General features: G+C 62.3%; 3 protein-coding genes across 3 annotated transcripts; all 3 read right to left on the bottom strand.

Annotated features, from left to right (window-relative positions):
• Positions 1–323: 323 nt before the first annotated feature.
• Positions 324–1,583, bottom strand: MNEG_0620 (hypothetical protein; the record flags this gene model as incomplete). The annotated part of the gene is made up of 1 exon (XM_014050898.1): positions 324–1,583. One exon carries the CDS (start codon positions 1,581–1,583, stop codon positions 324–326), a length of 1,260 nt encoding a protein of 419 aa, XP_013906352.1.
• A 1,579-nt stretch (positions 1,584–3,162) lies between these two features.
• Positions 3,163–9,590, bottom strand: MNEG_0619 (hypothetical protein; the record flags this gene model as incomplete). The annotated part of the gene is made up of 15 exons (XM_014050897.1): positions 3,163–3,318; positions 3,550–3,705; positions 3,931–4,152; positions 4,422–4,636; positions 4,976–5,135; positions 5,377–5,567; positions 6,009–6,121; positions 6,406–6,458; positions 6,631–6,803; positions 7,025–7,295; positions 7,630–8,000; positions 8,585–8,747; positions 9,027–9,104; positions 9,190–9,279; positions 9,456–9,590. 15 exons carry the CDS (start codon positions 9,588–9,590, stop codon positions 3,163–3,165), a joined length of 2,547 nt encoding a protein of 848 aa, XP_013906351.1.
• Positions 9,591–11,522: 1,932 nt separating this feature from the next.
• On the bottom strand, positions 11,523–21,131 carry MNEG_0618 (hypothetical protein; the record flags this gene model as incomplete). Its single annotated transcript, XM_014050896.1, has 22 exons — positions 11,523–11,605; positions 11,985–12,159; positions 12,377–13,018; positions 13,231–13,431; positions 13,658–13,798; positions 14,059–14,137; positions 14,372–14,560; positions 14,698–14,780; positions 15,083–15,164; positions 15,382–15,481; positions 15,737–15,803; positions 16,006–16,058; positions 16,337–16,523; positions 16,774–16,890; positions 17,429–17,509; positions 17,768–17,926; positions 18,482–18,584; positions 18,859–19,028; positions 19,424–19,592; positions 19,941–20,082; positions 20,362–20,407; positions 20,730–21,131. 22 exons carry the CDS (start codon positions 21,129–21,131, stop codon positions 11,523–11,525), a joined length of 3,471 nt encoding a protein of 1,156 aa, XP_013906350.1.
• Between the last annotated feature and the right edge of the window lie 975 nt (positions 21,132–22,106).

Raw genomic sequence — 22,106 nt, 5'->3', positions numbered from 1 at the left:
GGGGGGGGGTGTGACGGAGCGCCGTACAAGGGGTGCACAGTAGTTGCAAGTGATGCATGGAATAAGAACAGACACCCCCCCCCCCCAACGGCAGCTTTGAACTGCAGTTGTTTGCCTGCGGCAGCCGCAAGGGTTGAACGCTTTGTGCGGCGAGTGAGTAATCTTTTTGGGGGCCGGCCGGCCACCAGAGTACGCACTCACGTGTGGGTGGGTGGCCGGCCGGCCCAACAAGTGCTGGCCCCCCCTGGCCCCTGGCGGGGTGGCGGGGCGGCTCTCCCACCTTCCAGCCTTGAGTCGGTGCCAGTAGTCCTCCAGCTGCCCCTTCACGCCGCCGCGCTCGCGCCGACCCCGCCGCCCTTGGACCGCGTCCGGGCGGCGACGGGCTGCGCCGCCTCTGCGCGCGCACGCAGCTGGCGGCGCGTCCGCGCCGCGACCGGCTCCGGCGCGGAGAGCGGCGCCCGCGGCGCGCAGGCCTTGATGCGGCCTGCCACGGGGGCGCCGCCAGCAGTAGGCTGGTCCGCCGCGAGGCCGGTGTCGATGCTGCCGCTGCCGCCGCCGCTGTTGCCGCCGCCGCCGTTGCTGCCGCCGCCGCCGCCGCTGCCGCTGCCGCTGCTGCTGTCGCCGCCGCTGCCGCTGCCGCTGTCGCCGCCGCTGCCGCTGCTGGTGACGGCAAAGACATCGCCGCCGATGCAGTAGCAGCAGCGCACGGCCCCGACCCTGGCAAAGGTGAAGTCAAAGGCGGGCCCCTCGGTGCCGCTGCCGGCGCTGACGCCCGGCGCGGCGCTGATGGCCACCTGCTCGTCCGCCACCGCGGCGCAGGCGCCGCCGGCTGTGGGGGCCGAGAAGACCTCCAGGTCCAAGGGGGCGCCCATGAAGAAGGACAGGGAGCCGCCGCCGACCACGCTGCCCAGGCCGCTGGGGCCCGCCGCCGCCGCAAAGTGGAAGGGCTCCTTGGGCGCCTGCCGCCAGGGGTTGAAGGGCGCCTCGCCGTCGGCGGCGAAGAAGGCGTCGATCTCGTCGGCAAACGCGGCGTCGTACGCGCCGGGCGCGGCGCTGATGCTGTCCTGCTCGTCCACGACGGGGCAGTCGGGCTGCGGCGCGGGGGCGCCGCCGGCGCCGTCGTTGCTGCCGCAGTCGAAGGGGATTGGCCCCAGCAGCAGGCCGCTGTCGTCGTAGCACAGCTCGTCGTCGCTGAAGCCGGCGCTCAGCAGCCAGGCGCGGTGGCGCTCGTTGAAGTAGGCCAGGTCCTCCTTGCTGCGAAAGTCGTCGCCGCCGCTGGGGCCGCCAGGCGTGTCGGCAATGCCGCAGGCGGGCACCTGCGGGGAGGGTCGTGCAAACCAGGACCTGGGCAGCGGCAGCGAGGGCTCGTCGGCGAGATCGGCGCTGCTGCTGCTGCTGCTGCTGGCACCAAACAGGTCTGTGGGCTTCATGACGCAGTCATCATCAAAGCAGTCGCTGCCAGAGGCCACGGAGGCCTCGCAGGGGGTGATCGGGTTGCGCAGTGCATCGTGAGATTTAAAGCAGGGGGTGCCGGTGGCATAGTGGCGAAAGCCAATGTTGTTGAAGAGATCGTAGAGGGCCATGATGGTGGCGAACTCGATCGTAGGGGACCAGCGTCGTGTTGCCACGCGATGATCTTGTTGGGTTGCAGGTTGACTGCTTGCAGGAGGCTTTGGGTCCTTCCAGGTGAACTGAAAGTGAACGATGCTGTAGAGGGTGTACGCTAAATAGGGCCGGGGCGGGATCTGGGCGGTCTCATTGCGGTTTGACCAAACTCGAACTCTCAGATCGGGGGATTTGGCATCGTCTTGGGTTCCTGGAAGCTGAGGAAGCACTCCTCAGGGCTGAGGGATCACATGGCGTCGAGCATTGTAGGGCCCTCGCTGGATGATCTGGGCGCAGCGGCTGACGTGGCGCGGCGCTGCAGGCGGTGGCGCACAGGCGCACGCATCGCTCTGTTCGTTTGTTGTTCTCAACGTACCGGCGTCATGGGGTACATCAATAGACATACGGTTTTGCTGCACATCCCTGCTGTGTACACACGGTGCAATCACAAGCACCACCACTGCCGGCGGCTGTGCCCTTGTGCAGGCTGGTTGGCTGGTGCTCTTGAGGTGCGTCTCGGATCATCACTGCACTGCCTGTGCCCTGCTACTTGCTGTGAACATACATGTGAAAGATCAATCATATGCAAGCGGCTTCACACTCAATCCACACAAACTCCCGTCAAACCTCAGCCAGGCGGTCGCCGTTTGCATCGCCACAAGCAAAATAGCGCGAGAGAGTTCAAACCCCAGCTGTTCGTCTTCAGTAGGAGTATCAAGGCTGCAGCCAGCTGGCTGCGCCCAATGTGCCAGTGATGGCCCTTCTCGTAGCCAGCACATCACCCTGGTGTGTGCTCTGACCGCCCTGCCAGGCCTCAGCAGGGCTGCCGCACCAGCACAATGCCACAGCTGTAGCACGCACCCCTCCCTCACACGCAGATTCCAAGCGGCGGGGGGGGGGGGGGGATGTTAGCGCTGGCGGCGGGTCGCGCCGGGGCCGGCGGGGGGCACGAATACGTTGAGTGGGGCGCTTGATTGCGACGGCAGAGTCTACGAGGGGATCGGCAGGCCCGGCCGCGCGCTTCTGTGTTGCACCTTGGGGGGGCGCGGGCGTCACTGTCACTGTCGAGCAGGTGACCGTAGCTGGGGGCGGCGCCAGGGCCGTGGCAGGTCAGATGGCCGGATGGTGAAGAGGTTGACTTTTCACGCAGCATGACACACGCCTGATGCAGGTGCTGCGTGAGTGCGTCCGGCCTTTTGCTTGGTCGTGGTCACTTGCGCCTCCACACAGGCTGCTCGCAGGCAACCCCACGTTTACTGCAGCTACACAGCCACCCTTGAGCAATCACGCCTCTGCCTGCCGCCTGCACACGCCAAGAAACATGCACGCATGCCAAAGAAACATGCACACGTGATGTGAGCTGCGGGGAATAACATGTGTGTATGAAAAGTGGCGATGACCTCGACGTTTGCAAGTGTGACTTTTGAACCACAGTAACCAAGAGACCCAAGACAGAAACAGATGAAACGCCCAAAACTGGCAGGGGCCAGAGCGGCGAAGCCAAACAGCCTGAGGATCAGCAGCGCGATCCGACCCCAACAATGCAAGCCGCCGACCTCACAGCTCGTCCTTCTGCCCGCCGTCGCCCTTTGACACGGCCTGCTTTTTCTTCTTCTTGGACTTCTTCTTCTTCTTGCTGCTGGCAGCCTTGGCTTTCGCGGCCGCCTCGGCCGCCGCCTTGGCCGCAGCCTCTGCCTTGAGCTCCTCCTCAACCTGCGGGATCATTTGGTTGCGTCGAGGCGAATCGTGCCGAGGTGCCGCCAGCTGCATGTGAGCACGGCGCTTCGCAGAAACAACCCAGGCTGGTCTCCGCTGGCACGTGTCCAAATCGGCGCCCCGTGGCCTCAAATCTCCTCCCCATCCGGCCGCATACGATACCAGCTGCCTGTTGCCGCAGTGGTGTGATCCCGCAAGATCAAGATCATGCCTCCCACAGCCCCGTACCTTGCGCAGCTGCTCCTCCTTGGTCTCAAGCCGCAGGTCAACCTCCTCGGCCATGATCTCGCTCAGATCAAACTCGTCCTCCGCAACCTCGTCCTGGGAACCCTCGTCGTCCGCGCCGGCGTCCGCGTCGCCGCCGTCCACGAATCGGGGCAGCTCCTGCCAGGCGGTGGCGGCGCCCCCCGCATCAACAGTAAGGCAGAGTGATAAGATCCACAGAGAGGGGGTATCAAGCAGTAGGCTGCTGTGCACACTGCACTGACACGATTTTTGTCCTTTGCGACTGACGCCGCCGACAGAAGTCAACACTTAACAAACGTTTGTCAAGTCTGACTGACAGCATTGCAGCCCGCATGCACAGCCCAACGATCAACCTCAGCGCACCTGCAGCGGCTGAGTGGGCAGCTTCCCCGAAAGCACCCCCTCCAGCAGCGCCTTCGCCGCCTCAGCCCCGAACCCGGCCCCGGGCGGCGCGAGCGCGAAGCGCAGCCGCTTGGCGCTGAGCACCGCGAGCGCGGGCAGCTCGTCGCGCCGCAGGGCCAGGGCCTCGCGGAGGGCGCGCTGACTGGACCCGTCCAGGCGGACAAAGGTCACGACGCCGGGCGCCTGCGGCATCGACCGCAGGGGCGAGTGGACGGGCGGCAGACGGGGCCGGGCGGCGCGTCACAACGGCAGAGGCGGAGCGGGAATGCGTAGATCAGGGCGAGGCTGCGAGCGCTCTGAGGCCCCTTTGGGCTGGGACTGCTGCGCTGCTGCGGTCGATGTGCTTGTTTTGTCGGAGGACAAACCCTGGCTCCTAGGGGCAAACGGGGTCACGGTCAGGCGGCTTGCTGCGGGCTCCCCCCCCCCCCAAGCCCTTATTGCTCAGGACTCACCTGCGACGCCGCCGCTTGCGCCACAGCCTGCTCGAATGCCTTTTCTTGGTCCTCCCGATCCTTGCTGGCGCCGTCCAGTAGGCCCAGCACGCACAGCGCGCCCCGGCCGTAGCACGCGTCCTGCAGCTGCTGCTGAGTGGTCACCACGGCCACGGCCGCGCCGCCGGCGGCGGTGGAGGTGGCGGCCGCCGCTCCGGGGGATGCATCAGAGAGGCCTGAGTGCGGGGAAGTGGCAGGGATTGTGAGTGTGTGGCAGGAGGAGGGCGCTGTCGGCGTGTGCTGCGGGAGTAGAGGGCTGGGCCGCGGCCGCGGCTGGGTGCAGGACCGAGGCCCGGCAGTTCTGACCCCAGAAGGGGTGGTGCAGTGGGGTGGAAGGGGCAAGAACGCACAACCCCGGTCGTACAGCAGACCATAAATTCTTCCTTGAGAGAGCCGCAAAGCAAAGACCGGCATGTTGCAGCCCAGGTTCGGCCAACCAGTAGCCCACATCCCCCCATCCGCCAAGCAGGCTGCGGCGGTCGAGCTGCCCTCCCAGCAAACCCCCATCCCCGCACCCGACATCACGGCCAGGCTCTTGAGCCAGGCGGCCATGAGCTGGTACTTGAGGGACCCCACAAAGGGCTCAAAGCCGAGGGGGGTGGTGCCGGGGGGCCCCTTGGGGGCGTTGGGCCCCAGGTAGGGCACTGCGGCCGCCAGGCCTGGGACCCTCGGTAGCTGCGCGCGCGAGGGCGTGCGTGTGCAGGCGTGCACGCGAGGCGGTGAGTGTATGGAAGGAGACGCGGGTGGCTGGGGGTCTGGATTGTCGTGCAGGTAGGCGACGAGCTGTGGGTGTGGGTGAGACACAGCGGCGGCTGCATCACGCCCAGACAGCCCTCCGGCTGCGCCACAGGGGCCGGCACCACCCGCCAGTGTGCCAGTCCCTTCGTCTCCCTTTTTTCCTGCAAGGAGCTCGCACCCGCAGCATCTTGCGAGTCTTTGCCGAGAACTCGGCCGTGCTCTCGCCCGGCGGGATCCACCCGAACGTGAAGCGCAGGCCGGCCCTCGCCGTGTTGAGGGCGAGGGCCTTGTAAATGCCCGGGACCTCCCCTTTAGACGCGAAGAGCAGCACCTTGCCGTACGCCTTGCCGTCGCTCTTGGGGGACGGCGCTGCGCAAAGGGGACGAGCGATGGCAGCGGCAAAGGGGCGTGGGAGGGCGAGCGTGCCAGCGGGCGTGCGGCTGCAAATATGCGTTGCGGCGATGCGCCGCAACTGGCCAGTGGAGGGTTGACAGCGACCCACTAACCAACAGCTGTGCTGCCTGCCCTCACGAAAAGCGCGTGCCGCGACGCTGCCAGCGCATATGCAATGCTCCCAGCGCACAAGACAGCAGTGTCGCATTCTGGACACGGAGAGGGGCCGCTTCCAGCTACCTGCGAGAACACCCGGACCAGCTGCACCAGCCGCACTCCTTGCACCACACACCCCACACACACCACTCGCAACATCCGCACGACCCACACCACCGCTCAAGCCGCACCACCCATACTATCCGCACCATCCGCAACACTCGCACCACTCGCACCACCCCCACCACCCGCGCCACCCACACTGTATGAACATCTGCATCTCCTGCTCGCTGGTCAGGATGATGGTGGAGTCCGGGACGTCCTCCAGCAGCCAGCCCTGCAGCGCCTTGGCGTCACCTAGCCCGCCCTCCCACCTGGCCGGCATTCGCAATGTGGGGTACAACGGCATGAATGGCAGGACGACGGCGGGCATGGCAGGGAGCGTGTGGCTGCATGGTGTGACAGGCATGGTGTGACAATCAGGGCCTCGGGGCGGCTCCAAAGATTCCAAGCCGGTGTTCCTCATCCCTCATCTGAACTACGTAGCTGCAGGCGTCGGCTGTGGGGCTGTAGACCGCCTGCGCAACCTCAGACCAAGCGTGATCTGACTGCCAAACAAGCGCCGTCAATCGCCAGCGACCACCGTTAACCGCCCCACCTCTTGTACTCGTCCAGGTCAGCCTTACCCTTGCCGTGTGGCAGCAGCACAACCTGCATGCATACATGGGTGAGGGCGCGACAGGCCGCCACACGTGAGCTCACGCCGCCGCGCTGTTCACTGTGAGGGACTGCCACGCCCAAGTCTCACTGGGGGCGCACGCTCGCCCCCTGGTCCCAGGGCGTCGCCTCACCACAAACCCCCGTGTGGCAATCCAACACACACCTGCAGCTCGCAGGGCGTTGCCTCGAGCGCCTTCAGGTCGACCCCCATCGCCGACAGCGCGCGGCGGTCTGCCTCGGACGCGCCGAGCGCGTCCAAGGTTGCGTATTGCACCACGGACTGCGCGGCCTTGGCGGCGGCGTCGAAGGCGGCAATGGGCTCCCGGCACGCACCATCTGGAACGGGCGGGGCGTTTTATCGGCGGTCTTTTGTCAGGGGATGCGGCAGCACGAGAAGGAGGGCTGGCGGTTCAGGACATGGCAATGGATCACTTGCAAAGAACGCACGAGTACCTGTTGTGATAATGACTTTATTTGTAGGACAGCAGATGAAGCGTGGAAAGTGTTCTGTCAGGGCATGGCAGGGTGAGCAGGGCAGCTGCCACACAGTTGCGCACCCTCCTTGCCGCCCGCGTGCACGGCCAGCAGCCACATTGCCTCGTCTTCGTCGAGCGCTGTCAGGTTTGCCGACGAGAGCCGCTCCACAGGCACAGCAAAGATCTTCTCAAAAACCTCTTCCTGTTTGGACTTGGAGCCATTGGCGCGAGAGGAGATGGCGCCCGCGTCGTCATCGTCGGGGACCGGCTTGTCCGCAGCAAAGGTGTCGAGATAGGCGCGCAGGGGGAGGGCCTTCAAGGGGCCAGTGTAGGTGTCATGCGCGCCGTCGGGCTGCGACGGAGTGGTGTGTGAATATGAGAGGGGGATCGCAAGGTTGTCAAGGGCCGTCCAGAATCATGGATCGAGCAAACTCACAGGTCGTGGAGGGGCCACGGCAAAATGTACAAGCAACAGGGGACGCAACAACAACCCCACCAAACCCCGCAGGGATGGAACCAAGCAGGCATGCGAAACGCTCCAGCCACAGCTTGAGGAATTCGAACCGACCCACTCATCCAACGGCGTTTGCTGCAGACCAACAAGCACGCACCCGCTCTCACGCTCGCTGACGCACCACTCCTCCTACACATGCCCGACCCACAAGCTGCAAAGTGTCACCGCACACCTTGATCACCACCAGAGTCGGGTACTCCTGCACCCCCAGCCGCTCCGCCGCCGCGCCCGCGCCGCCCTCGCCCTTGAGCGCCTGACCGAACCGCAGGCGCCCCGCGTAGGCAATTGACAGCGCCTTGTAGAGGACTGTTGTCTTCTCCTTATCCGTGAACAGCAGGACACGCGCCAAGGACGCGTCGCTCGCTGGCCCATTGGCCAGTGCTCCATCGGCCGCCATGCCGTCGGCGGGGCCGCTGGCGGGGGCCTTGCTAGACAGGGCAGGCGCGAACGCCGCCAGCTCTGCGGCAGACGCGACATGCGATATGCGCCGGTCGTGGAGGAGGGCGGTCACCGCCGCGGCGATGGCGCGCGCGCCGGACTCGCCTGCGGGGCGGCGAAAAGGGGCAGGCGGGGTGGGGTCGGGCGGGGTGAGGACGGGTGCGCAGGCTTGCACAAAGCTCGGCCAATATGCCACACTAGATTGTAGGCGTGCTGAGCACGGTGTGCATCTCCCAGATTCCTATACAGTAACCTACAATTGTCCACCATCGGCACGCACCTTCCCGTCAACGGGCCCGAGCCCCAGCAGAAACGGCCCCACCCCCACAGCCCTGCCTCAACCGACCCCGAGCCGCGGTCCTCAGCCGTGGCGCGCCATCAGCCCCCGATGCCACAGCCACACAGGGACCCATGCACGCCCCGCCCCTATCCTCCGTCGAAACGCTGCCACAGTCAGCCCCTCCCCTGAGGCCTTCGAAGCATGCGCACCCCGCACCCCGTCACGCCATTGGTCCCGGTGGGCCCGCATCACTGCACCACTCCCACCCACCCACCACCTGCTCTCCCACCCACAGCCAATTTGGGATTGGCCCAAGCACACGGCACTCTCCTGGAGGCAAAGCTGGAGTGGCAGAAGCACTGCACCCCTTGGAAGGCGATTCGAACTCGGCCCCAGCAATGGCCCTCACCTTTGTAATCCTGCATGTCCTTCATGCCCTCTCCTGTGTATGGGTTGGGCTTCAGGTCAGGCGCGAATAGTTTGAGTGTGGGGTACCCACGGACGCCAAACGAGTCGCAGAGCTTCCGGCCCGCTGGCTGGCTGCAGTCCACCGCCGCGACGGTCGCGATGCCCTGCAGGCGACGGGGGCGGCACCCGCGTCAACGGCGGCGGCAGGGCTTGCAGAAAGCGCAGGGCGTCCGCTTTTGATGAGCGTTGCGCGGGGCGTTGCATGTAGCGTCGGCATCGCGGCCTTGACGGCGCACAGCACGGTGCCGGCGTTCTCTGGCTCGCCGGTTTGTTTTGGCGCTTGGCGGCGACGGCGCTTCCGGGTGGAGCCTGATCACACGACCAACCGCGGATGCAAAGCAAGGGTGTCGCCAAAGGCTGTGCGTTAGCCCCAGCGGCCGCACCTTAAGGTTTGAGGCCACCTTCTTGACCTCGGGGGCCAGCGCCGCGCAGTGGGGGCATGAGGGTGTGAAAAACTCCACCTGGGAAGGGGCGGGGATTCCGTTGCAAGGTTTTAATAATCTGGTAGTCGCCAGAGGGGTGATGTCACAGCGGGATCCCGCCTACATAGGAGGCCCCGGCTGCGGAACCAGCGGCGGGGCGGTGCCCCGAAGGGGCGCTGCGCGCCAGCGGCTCCTGCAGCTTGTCGATCGGGGGCTAACGCATGGCTGCAAGGCGGCGGCGTATACGTGGGGCCAAGCCGTGAGGCAATATCTGCATACACGTCAGGCACGTTGACGCAGACCCTAGGCAGGGGCCGTATGGACGGGCGCACTGCGCCGCCCATCGGCCGCTTGTCTAGAAGTTGCCGCGCTGGGCTGGCCTCTCCTCACCAGGCCGGCGCCGTGCGACGAGAGCAGCGCCTTGTTGAGGGAATCCTTGCCGTCTTCAAGCAGCAGTATATCATCATCCGCTGTGTACAGCGCCGTTGCAGGTGCGGCAAGCAGCAGCAGCAGCAGAAGCAGCATCGCAAGGAGAGGCGCGCCGACTTGCGCCGCCCACAGCAGCGGTGGTGATCGCCGTTGTGGCGGTCCCATCAAATTGCTGGAAACAGCTTTTTGGTTTCAACGCGTCTCCTTTCTCAAGCACGCCAGCGCCCCCGCGTGAGTGATGTTCCGTGTAGACCCTGCTGCGCTGCTTTACGGTACCGTTTTTTGGCTGTGAGAACGTTCAGTAAACTCATCCGAGTTTGAGCGTGGCAGGCACTGACGGTGAAGTTGATGGGCTCGATCAGATCGCACAGCGAGGGACATGGTGTGCGGTCAACCGCTGTCGACCGTTGCACCAGGTGCCCAGCGCCTGGGCCGCATCATGCGGTAGAGCTTTGACTTAGGATGTTATCACGCACATGGCGGCGTGACACGGCTATCAATTCCTGCTAGTGGTGTAGAAGCCTGGCCATGGCAGCCGTGCTGCCAACGCCCCACTTCCTCCGCTGGCACGAGTCCATTTCCCCATGCTTGGCACACCATAATCAAACACACACATTTTATCACGGACTGGTCGCAGTTTACACAGATGATGTGGACATGCACAGATAGATGCTTGACTGATAAGGACTCGTACCAACAAGAAATATACGAGTCGACACAGCATGCGGGGTGCATCGTGCACACTTGTGCCAGGCAGGCGGCATGGCAGCCTTGAATCTGGGTGGTTTGCACAGCGGCGGCAGGATGCAGTCTCACATGCGTCGTTGGTACCCGGCATGCGTGACCGCGCGCCATCGGATTCGCAGTATCGCAGGGCTCACGGGGACGCAGGCCGTGTGACTGATGTGAGCGGGGATTGATTGATCGCCGCCAAGGCCGCCAATGACCGTCGGATGTCCAGCATGATTTCGAGCGAGCCGTCATAGCAAGGATTGAGGTGGCGCTAAAGGCTGCACTGCCGCAGCTAATTGCCAACAAGGACGCGCCGTGGAATTGAGTGCCGGCGGAACGCTGCCCTGTCAGGCGCACGCTCCCAAGTAGGTGAGGATGTGTGGTGAGGGCGCATGTGTGTGCGCGCGCATGCGTGCGTGTGTGTGTGTGTGTGTGTGTAAGCACACGCACATGTGGGCAAGCATGTGTGCAAGCGTAATCTGTGTGCGTCCTGCACGCACGCTCGTGAGCAAGTGCATCGTTGGATGTGCTCCGTGGACCTCCGCGGCCACGTGCAACCCTTGCGCAGTGGCACCGCCATTGCTTGCACCGCACGATGTTCCAGCAGCCATCCCACACAAACAGCCTCAGCCGACACACCCCTAAACAGTGGAAACGTGACTGAGTCGGGGCGCCGATACCCGATAGCACTGCACGCCCTGTGGCGGCCCCTATGAAATGGGCGCTGATTGCAATCAAGTGGGTTCTCAGGGATTGAAGAGGGATGGTTTGAAAATATGCAGGGTGCGGGGGGAGGGCAAAAGGCCGCGAGCTTAACAAAGCTGGGATGCGAAGTGTTCAAGCAGCGCTACACTGCCGGTTTCTCACTCAGGTTCTGAATCGGCCGTGCCGCGTGTATGCAAGGCAGGGCCAAGCATGCTTGGTCGTCGATTTGATGATACGCTAGACTCTCACTTTTGCACCAAGATGCCCTTGCGTACGCAGAGCAGACTGGCACCAAACCTCAACGGTCGCCTCTCGGGTTGGACCCCAAAGGGCGGGGCGTCTAAGGGGCTCCGCACAAGGCTGGATGCATCGCGACAACTATGGAGGGTAATGGTCTGGGTTAGCTGATCAGGAGAAAGCAAGCAATGAATGTATCCTGTGCATTGCGTATTCTGCATGCCTGAACTTGCAGTGCGCACTAGTTGGCGACGCAACCTTCTGTGTGTGCGCAAGGACAAGGCCACCCCAGCCGCTGCGGGCATGGCGCCTCCATGCGGCGGCTGCTGCGCGGCCAACTGGGGGCGGTGCTCATCAGCGAACAACAGCGCGGATCTTCATGCCGGCCTCGATGTGGTCGAGAATATTGCAGTACACGTCCCAAGTCCCGGGGTCGCCTGCAGTTAAGTCAACCACGTGCGTTGTGGCTGGCATGACGCCCACTGAGTACAGGCTCGCACCTTTGGGGGCGTTCGGGAGGGTGCAAGGGAGGGGTTTTGGTGTGGGGTGTCACGGGTCACTGATGGGCTGAGGGTTGCTTGGGTTTGTGGACTGGGGTACAAGGGTAATTTCTGAAAGCGTGGCTTCGGAGTGGGTTTGGGGAACAAACCCTGCTTGAGAGCAATCAATGACAACAATGTCCATGAGGACTGACGGGGACAGACCCCTTGGGAAGTCGCGACGGGCAGACGATGCGACGGCGTTGAGTGGCTGCTATCAGCGCATTTCTCTGATAATTGCCCTCCAAAAAGGCAACAACAGCGTGCTGGTACTCACGGTCTTTGTGGACGATTTGCCCCTGGAAGACAGCTGAGTGCATGTCCACCTCGTTGCCAAAGCCCATCACAATTACGCGCAGCGTCTCCCCCGAACGCATCTTCAGCGTGGGGCCGTTGCAGTAGACAAAGCCGTTGATGGAGTGCATCATGTTGGACTCCTGGAACGTGGTGGCCTGAGGGGAGTTTGGTGGAGAACGAGGTAGGGTTTCCGAGCGCGCAAGGCTGAGAATCAGATAAGCGGCTGCCATCCTGGGAGCGGTTGCTCAACACGTCACCAGCACCCCCAGAAAGGCACGGTTGCAGGAGCGAAGGAAGCATCCCTTGCCACGTGTTATGCTTTAGCCGGGTTTGAAGCCTTTTGAACGAGTATGCGCATAACAAAGCGTGCACCTTCTTGTCAAGTGGAACTTTGCTGCCACTCTGCTGCCTTGCCAAGTTGAACTCGAAGAACTTCGACAGCATCTCATCTTGAATGTTGAACAGCAACGGCAGCTCGCGCACGCCCCCGCCGCCATGGGTGGCATTGCCGCCGTCCTTCCCAAGGCCGCCCTTCTTGTAGACCACCACCGCCCCAACCAGCCCCGCGTTGGTGTGCTTGATCTGGTCAACTCCCGAGACATAGGCGTACGCCACAGCGTCGCCGTCCCCAGGGCCGGGGGCCGCGGCGTCGGGCACGTACCACTCGTAGCGAACGGAAGCGCCCGGCGCCACAGCGCCCAGGGAGTAGAGGTTCTCGACCGCCTGGGGGGTGGCGGCCTCCGCCTCGGCCTGCGCTGGCGTGGCCTTCTTGCTGACGCTGCGCGGCTGGGCCTCAATGTCGGCCACCGTTGCAGCCGCGGCGGCCGGCGCGCCGAGCAGGCGGCGGCCGGCGGCAGGCTGTGCAACGGCAGAGCTGTTGGCGGTAGGTTTAAAAAAGGGAATGGCTTTTTGCCCGGCACGCTGCGCAGTGGCAAGTGTCAAGGCTTGCCCGTCGCCTGTGTTGAGCTGCTGGTAGGCGCTGGTGTTTCCCAAAGGGATCAGGCCGCCGAAGGGCTGCGACGGTTGTGATTGGTGTGGGGAGCAGATGCACAATTGCTGGCGTTGCGCAAGGGGCTTGGGTGGAGGGAAAAACGTGCAAAAACGCACTCGTCTGTTGACAACATAGCAAAGGTATGGCATCGGGTCACCAGCCTCCAGAACCAGCACATAGGTGCCTACCAGGGTGAATGTGGCCAAGCCGGAATTCACCAATAACCCCCACACACCTGAAGGCTGGCGCTGAATGGAAGGCGGTTGAGGAAGTGCACCATGATCTTGTCCCCAGGCTCAGCCCTGATGGTGGGTCCGAGGATGCCGAAGAGCTCCTCGCGCGGGGCAGGGGTCTTGAAGGTTGCGTCGGTGTAGCCGCGGAACACTGCTTTGCGGTACTTGCTGCCTAGGGTGCCCTCGTTTGTCTCAACAAACACCTGGTTTTGTGGATTTGGTGGTGGCACGTTGGTAAGCATGCTGATTTAACGTTGTGGTGGTGATGCTGCTGGTGGTTGTGTCAGTTGCAATAATTTGACAAAACATTGCAGTTGCCGTGGTGGGAGGGTGAAGTGCGATGATGCTAATTGGCATGATTGCATGCCGCTAGAGGTGTGTAATGGGATTTGCAAGGCTGTCTAGGTTGTCAAAGCGTGCCCAGTTCACCTTTTGGTTGTCGGCCCAAGGCCTGCCAGTGCAGCCGTCCAGCCCAAGTGGCGCATAATCCCAGTCAACGGGCTCGGCAGCGATGTAGTATGAGCGGATTGGGGCGTTCGAGCGCGGAGCAATCTTGACCTGCTGCTTGACCTGTTGTTTGTTGATTGGCGGTTGGGCGTTCGTTTGTGTGTCGACCGATTGGTAAGGTTGTCAACCTACCCACCCGTGAGTGGGTGGGTAGTTGGGTTGGAAATCGCGCATGATGACGAACGTAGACGGAGGTGCACAGAGCGGCGCTGAGCGGCGCTGTGCCGCGCCCCTCGACGGTTGAGACGGCTCCTTGCTGACGAAGATATGCGCACATACTCATGCCATGGGCACGAAACCAGCCAACCGGTCGAGCATCTCACCGTGAAGATCGCGCTCATGCCGGCGCTCAGGTGATCATACACAGCGCATTGCAGCAGGCCGTGGCCAGGGACCATGGGCCTGCGGAATGATCCAAACGAGGCGAGCGAGCTGGCTGCTCAACAGTCTGTCAGACAGCAGCAGCATGGAGCACATCAGCGCGAGCTCCCCTGCCGCCCTGCCGCACGGGTGCATGCAGGGGGACAGCACAAGTGTAGGCACGGAGTGGAAGGGAGCACGTGCAGCGGAACGCTCTTAGACCTCTCGGGATCTTTCATGAACCGCCGGTGGTGCGACCTCCGCCCCTGTGCTTACGAGATATCCGTGGTGAGCATTGCACCAGGCAGCAGCTTCACGGCTTGGCGGCGCTGCCCATCCAGGTAGATGCCCCCTTCTGCCGTGAGGGGCGTGTGTATGTCCTTCGAGCCCCCCAGCGACAGGAAGTATACGCGGGTCGGGACTGCCTGTTCGAATTCAAAGCCCGGGAGGTTACAGTACAGATACCTGGGAAGATGTGAGAGAAGGATGCGGGGTCATTGACGCAGACAGCGGACGCAGAGCCTCAGCTCCATGCGCGCTTTGGGAATCCGCAACATACGCAACGGTGCCCGTTGGTTTCTGACAGGGGCTGTGCAGCTCACCCGTTGATGGTGTGCTTGCTGCTGGATTCAACAAAAGCAGGGTCCGAAACCAGCTGGGCCATTGCTTTGGAGTCTGCCGCAACCTGTTTGGGCAAGAAGGGGCCACAATTTATCAATCATTGAGCATCATCAGGGTCCTGAAATGTGTGTGTGCCACACACAAGGGGCCCTCAATGGAGTGGTCTGTGGAAAGCCCACACGGCTCCCGATTCCAAGATGCATGCTTGTGAATGCGCACGCCCATGTGCGTGTGTGCGCACGCACACATACGCCACTACTGCTGACTTGCCGTGCGGGCACACGAAAGCTGAAGAACTGGTACGCATGCGTGCATGAGCACGCACGAACACGCATGCACGCAGGCAAATGTAAACACACAAATCACCTTGGGCAGGTACTTCTCAAGGTTCTGCTGCAGCATGAATGAGTGGCTCTCATCCAGGATGGAGAACGATAGGATGAACTCCCTTTTGGTGGGGGTGAGGGTAGTGGAGGCGCGCGCCAGGGATCATGGCCACAAACGGTAGGAAGGTCACAACAGCGGGTGCTTTCAGTGTGCATGTCTGCCAAGCAACATCGCACATGCTGTGGTTGCAGTGTAAGCGGCAAACAAGTGAGAGGCATGAACGATGGCAGGCCCTTATGAATGTTTGCATTCCCCAACAGCAAGCAGGGTGATCTCACCTGTCCACGTCCTTGGGGGAGGCGTCGTCGTTGGCGAGGGCCTTGGAGGTGACGAGGATAGCTCCAAACAGCCCCGCGTGGGGGTCTCGGCTCTCCATCACTGTCGGGCCAATGCGAGGGAAACAATTAGGGCTCAACGAGTGGCGCACTATGGCATCACGCGCCATTCTTTCCCTGACACACGATCGTGCCCGCACGCGCATGCGCGTACACACACACACACACACACACACACACACACACACACACACACAAACACACACAAACATACATACATATCCACACACAGCATCTTTAATGAGAGCTCTTCATGCAGTCAATCACTCACTGCCGGGACCCCACCCCACCCACGCACCATGGCTGTGATACATCCACATCACACTGCTGAAGTCGCCAGCACCAGGGCCGGCACGATCAGGGACCTGTGCCGGGGCAGAAGAAACAAGCATCAGGCAACGTGTCAGGCCAGGGCAGTGCTCCTGCTGGCACTAGCACGCACCACGCTCGATTGTGGCAGCAAAGGCAAGGGCGGATGCGAGGGTGTGCTGTGGCAGCATGTGCATCGCGTGGCCCCGCACAATGCCGTTCTGAACACCGCACTGCGGAGTACACAGGGCCCCTCACCCGCCAGGTGTATACGACAGACTCGCCCGGCACGACATGGTCTCCAGGGGCAGCTGCGGAAATGATGGGACAGGGAGCACCCGCCAGCGGGACCTTACGAGAAAAGATAGGTGGCACTTGTTATCAAACAACCAATGTTTCAACCATGAGACAACCTCAATGTTTTCAAATGAGTCCTCGAACATTTTTGGTTTGGAGCAATCACTGCCAACAGGATGCGGCAGATGTGCACAACCCACAAGTGCTTCGTCATCTGATGCGCGCTTGCTGCCGTGAGCTTCAGCAGGACATGAAAGCAGGTCGGCTCTTGGCCGGCAAAAAATCTGCTCACGTGGCAGGCCGTCTGCGTAGGGGGAGCCCTCTGAGCTCTTGTCGTACAGCACGCCGTGGGGGTGCAGCGACACCGCCGCGCTGCCGGCGGGCAGCATGTTCTTGAAGGTCACCTTTAGCGTGTCACCCACGACGGCGCGCAGCACGGGCCCCATCACGCCCACGTGCTCCCACTCAGGGGCGATGCGCTGCAGGGGGTGATGGGGGCGAGGACGGCGGCAGGGCAGCGCCAAGAGCGAGACGTATTCAGCACTGGGGTTGAACGCCGCTGCAATTGCTTTCGCAGATCAGGGCGACCGATGATGAAGATTTGCGCTGCCCGCACGGTGCCCTATGCAACGCTCAAGAAGATGTGCCCCGCACGCTCAGTAATATGTGCCCCGCAGGGTTCCCGTCGTTTGCTGGGGCCTTGCTGAGCAACAGCTGCGCGGCGCGGACCTTGCGGCGCGTGAAAGCGTCGTCTGTGAACTCGACGAAGCGGGCTTTGAGATACTTGCGCCCGATGCGGTCAGCGCCGGGCTGCAAAAACACCTTGGCCGCATCAGAAAACGGGACCTGTCAAAGTATGATGGGCGTGTGAGCATGTGTTGTTCTTGTGTGTTGATATTGTGTGTGTGTATCTGTGTGTGTGTGTGTGTGTGTGTGTGTGTGTGTGTGTGTGTGTGTGTGTGTGTGTGTGTGTGTGTGTGTGTGTGCACGCGCGGCGCGCGAGTACGTGCGTGCGAGCGGGTGTGGGCATGCATGTTGGAGTGTATCCATGCGCGTGTGTGTGAAAGCAAGAAACTGAGTCAAAAGAGAGACACAGAAAGGGGGGGAATATGTGCGTGCGTGTGTGAGTGCGTGCGCGTGTGTGTGCGTGTGTGCGTGCGTGTGTGTGTGTACGTGTGTTTGTATGTATTTGTGAGTGTTTGTGTGTGTTACAGTACGAGAGGGACACAGCATGACAAGGCAAAGCTACTGATTCAGCGGCCGGCGGTGCAGGATGCAGGCACCGTTTGCCGACTACGGGACCTATTTTGAGGGGACCGCATGATGAGAGGACCCCATGTAATGAAGTCTGAGCGAGCGACCACATCAGGTGGGGGGTGCGCACCAGGGTGCCGCCGCACATCTCTCCGCCGAAGGGTGCGTAGTCCCACTCCTCTGTGACCACCCCGACGAAGTAGGGGCGGACCTGGATATGCATGAGGTGTGGCGGTTTGAGAGTGCGAGAAAGGACGAGGTGCGGCAGATGCGGTCATGGCAGGGCGCGGTCCAGACGGGCCTGCCAGAAACAGATTGACCGGGAGCCGCGCGTGCCACCAGTGCAACCCGCACTACCTACGCCTCAGCAATACAGGGCTGCGGTTGGATACAACCCTGCGCGCGTGATGTTGTTGCGGGACCACACCACCGACGCCAAGTGCAGTTCATTGACAAAGTAAAGGCGCACCTTGCCGTCCAGGGTGACAGGCGGGGCTGTGCCCTCAATGGTGAAGAGCGCCATCATGCCGCCATCCATGTGGTCGTTCAGGTGGCAGTGGAACAGCCAGGTGCCGGGGTTGTCCGCCAGCATGTCAAGGGCCTCCAAAGAGCTCGACTGGATCGGGACCTGTCAAGAGGGTTGAGAGTGCATGGTTGCGTTACGCGAGTGGCAGCCTGTGGCTTTTATGCTGTGATCGCAGGTTTGCAGGGATGCTTGTGCCCTGGAAGAGACTGCTGACGTCGTCAAGGGACAGGTGCGAGTGATTTGCGCTTTGGACGAGGTAAAACCGTTGAGCACTTCTACAGCGACACTGCAAAGTGACACTGCAAAGTGACACTGCAAAAAACCACGCATTGTCCCTCATTGCTTGCACCAAACCTGGTCTCACAACCTCTTTCCATGCACACACACGGACACGCACTTGCACATGCACATTCACGCTTGCGCACGTGTGCACGCACGCAGCCACAGGCACAAGCACGCACACATGCACAAATGCATTGACACGCACACATGCACAAATCAACACAGATATACACGCATGCGCACACGTGCACACTCACATGCATGCGCGCGCGTGCACACACACACACACACACGCACACACACACACACACACACACACACAACCTTTGATATGCGCACACACACAGCAGTACCGCCACCCACCCACCCCCGCACCTGGTCCACGTGGTGGCCCTTTGAGTCGTTGAACACCACGCCGTGCCAGTGGGCCGTGTGGATGGCGTCCTCCGACCCCAGCGACGTCACGTACCAACGTACCCTGTTGAAGAGGAGTGGAAGGCCACAGTAGGGGCGCTGCACTGCAGGCCGCCAAACTACAAGGGGCCTGACTGCTGGGGGAGCTTACCGCTTGTGGAGTGCGTTGCCGTGTCGAGTCAACGTTGGCGGCACGCCCTGTGGATTTGACTTCCAGCAACCCCATCTCTGCCTCAAACACTTGACAGGTGAGCGGCAGCTTCAGTCAACCACATCCCATGTGCAACTCCCATGCAGCCCCATTCCCACAGTTTTCTCCACGATGTCACGCCGCCCACCTTTCTCCAATTCTGAAGTTCATCCCAGGGGTGTTGCACCAGAGGAAACCGTTGATGGAGTACTTTGTGTTGGCCTCCAGCAGGTCGTCCTCGGACAGCGCCTGGAGCGCCTCCAAGGGGGCGGCCGCCATGTTCTCATCGTAATAGGGGCTCTTGTTCTCGTTGAACACCTGGCGGCGTGGTCGTGCAGGTCGACAAAAGAAGGTTTTTGGCAGGGAGGCAGGGCTGGGGTCGGGCGTGGCAGTGCGCCAAGGCGAGGTAAGGGGCAACATAGCTGAGGGCGTTCAGGCAAACACGCGGAGGCGGTGGAATCAGCTTCGCATCGCGCAGCTGATCAGCGGGTCCAACGCTGCGGGCGTGCTGGTCTTGCACGGCAGGGCCGCATGCCAACAGTCCCGTACGTTGGCAATCAGCAACGCGGCGCACACACGCACGCACACACACGGACACACACACACACACACACACACACACACACACACACACACACACACACACACAGCCTTGGACTTGAGCCCGGGGCGCTCAGGCTCGCCTGCAGCATGAGGAACACCTCCCTATCAACATCAGCCACGCTGCGGCCGTCCTTTCCCAGAGCGCCGCGCCGCGCGATGACGATTGGACCCGCCAGGCCGGCCTGCGTGTCGGCGACGACGTTGAACGTGGAGCGGTAGAGGAAGAAGCGCGAGGAGGGGCCGTCCGCACCCGGGCCTGCCGACTCGGGGACGCGCCACCTGGGAGCAGGGAAAGAGGCATGCGTGGCGGGACAGCCCAAAGCCGTGAGCCAGGGCGCCGCAACGCATCTGACTAGGCTGAACGCGCACACGTGGGCATGAACGCGAGTGTGCAAGGAGACGCACGTGCGCACGCACGTGCACACACACACACACACACACACACACAAACACACACACACACACACACACACACACACAATCTCTCACGTCCGCACGTCCATCAGGGAAACGACGCACATGCAGCGCACGCTCTGCATAAGCCGTGTGCCAGGCAGTTCAGATGCGCCAATCGCCGATGTGCACGGCTCTGCAACTACGTTTCGACGGCCAGCAGCGCCACCCCACCTGTAGGTCATGGTCCTCCCGGGCGCGACCGGCGTGGGGTTGCCCGCCTGCAGGCCCCCCGGCTCCGCGTTGACCGAGAAGGCGGCGTTGTTGCGCAGGACCAGCACTACAGTGTCCCCGACCTCGGCGTGGAGCACGGGGCCTGCGGGGTTGGAGGGTTAGGTGGGCACATGCACTTGGTATGCGCGGACGATGCTGCTTGGTGGGGGTCCTGCCTGCTGGCTGCTGCACTGCCTTTGACCTTCGTATTGATGAAATGTCACGCTCGCTGCCGACATCACCAGTGTCGCATCAGCACATTGATGCTACTGCTCCTGGTGAGCCGCGGCCTGCCACTGCCGCTGCCGCTGCCGCTGCTGCTGCTGCTGCTGCTGCTGCTGCTGCTGATGCTGATGCTAATGCTGCGGCTTTCTCTGCTCACCCAGCAGCCCCATGTGCTCCTGCTCCGCCTGCCGCTGCTTGCGTTCCTGCGTGTTGTGGAAAGAGAGGGGCGGCAGGCAGGAGGGTGGTTTATTCTCCCTTCAACTTGCGGGCCATGCCCTGGTTAGCACGGCACCTTGCAAGGTTGCTACAGGGTTGTGGCCTCCGGGTCCTGCGGTCGCGCCGGCACGTCGCGGTGACTTGCTGTGTGCCCGACGCCTGGGCGCAACCCCACAGTTTCTGCGCGCTTGGGCACGCCGGAGTGGCACGCCTATCTGGGGATGCACCACGGCCAGCGCCCCTGTAGCCCGTTGATCGCGTCCAGCGGGGGAGGCCGCTGTGCGAGCGCGCGTGCCCGGATCGCCCCACCTTGAAAGTGTTGTCTGTGTACTCTCGAAACACTGCCTTTTGAAACTTGCGTCCTGCACCAGCTTGCACGTATAGCTGCTCTTCTTTGTCAAAGTCCTTGCCCTTGCACAGGTTGCGGCCGCTGGGCGCATAGTCCCACTCTACGGGGTCCGCAGCGACATAATATGTGCGCTCAGCCCCTGCCAGCATCTGGTCGGGCACGGACCCGTCGGCACGCGCATCAGCAAGGGGCTGGTACGCACGGTTGGACTGGGCACGCCGCTTGAGGGCGACCGGCAGCGCGATAGCGAGGGCGACTGCGGCGGCGAGCAGCACCAGCAACGCGGCGGGCACCAGCCAGCGAGGTGTGGCGCAGCGCGGTGCGTGGGCCGGCAGGGCCTTTCCAGGCGGAATTTTTTCCATATCTCTCATGAATATACCGCTATTCTCGACGTCTGAATGTGTAGAAACGTTGCGCGTTGCGCCCACCGCAGTTCCCAGACTGGGAAGTCTGGTGACCGGTGGAGGCATGCAGTCAAGCTTCAGTACAACACTTTCAAAATGATTTGAGCTTTCATGAACTTGCGGGAGGTGGGCTAGGCGAGGGTGATCCGCGGTGGCTGGCGAACGGTGAGAGAACCTGCCCGTGCCTTTGCGTACGAGAGCTTGCACGGCTCTCTACCGACTGAATAGCTCATACATATTTCAAAGAGACCATGTGCACCAGGGTCGTTTGTGCAGCAGTCAGCATGCGTAATCAGGGCCAACCCAGCCATGCTGTGCCCGACGTGCCGCTTTGAACTGCTCAGCGAAATGGCAGGGCCAGGTCTCACCTTGAGACTCGTGCAGGAGTTTGAGAGGGCTGCACACATAATTTAGAGTAGCAGGCCCGAGGTGGGAAGTGGCGTCCAACTTCGAAACGCGGGCGATAGCAGGCCATCACTTGGGAGCACAGGGCCAGCCGGACGGGGACTCAAGCACTGACAGCGGGACAGCAGCACTAGTGTGGACCTCGTGATGGATGGCTTGCCTGCAAAAGCCCCAAGGGAAGGCCATCTCGACCCCACTCGCTCTGAGCACTTTGCTGCTTCCGGCACTCTCCCCACCGCAGCCCTGTGAGACAGTGATGGCCGGCTACGACCAAGGTACTTGAGGTACTGATCTTGATGCACCCCTACTCAGGCGCTCTGCCACCAAACTAAAACCCGGGCATGCAGTGCTGCTTACTGATTTGCAGGGAATGGGTCGCTTCCACACACAAGCGTACCGCTCCTGTTGCGGTCGTGTCATCTGCCGCGCCGCACCTCTGCCAGTATGCAGTTCCACTGGGTTGCAAAATATCTCGTGCAAAATGCTGCACAAGCTGTCCCTGATCAGGACACCGGAGGGCGAAAGCTC

The sequence above is a fragment of the Monoraphidium neglectum genome, assembly GCF_000611645.1.
Source record: "Monoraphidium neglectum strain SAG 48.87 unplaced genomic scaffold scaffold00053, whole genome shotgun sequence".
NCBI classification, from domain to species: domain Eukaryota; kingdom Viridiplantae; phylum Chlorophyta; class Chlorophyceae; order Sphaeropleales; family Selenastraceae; genus Monoraphidium; species Monoraphidium neglectum.
The sequence above is the reverse complement of the archived record's forward strand: the minus strand, read 5'-3'. Positions and strand labels throughout refer to the sequence as shown.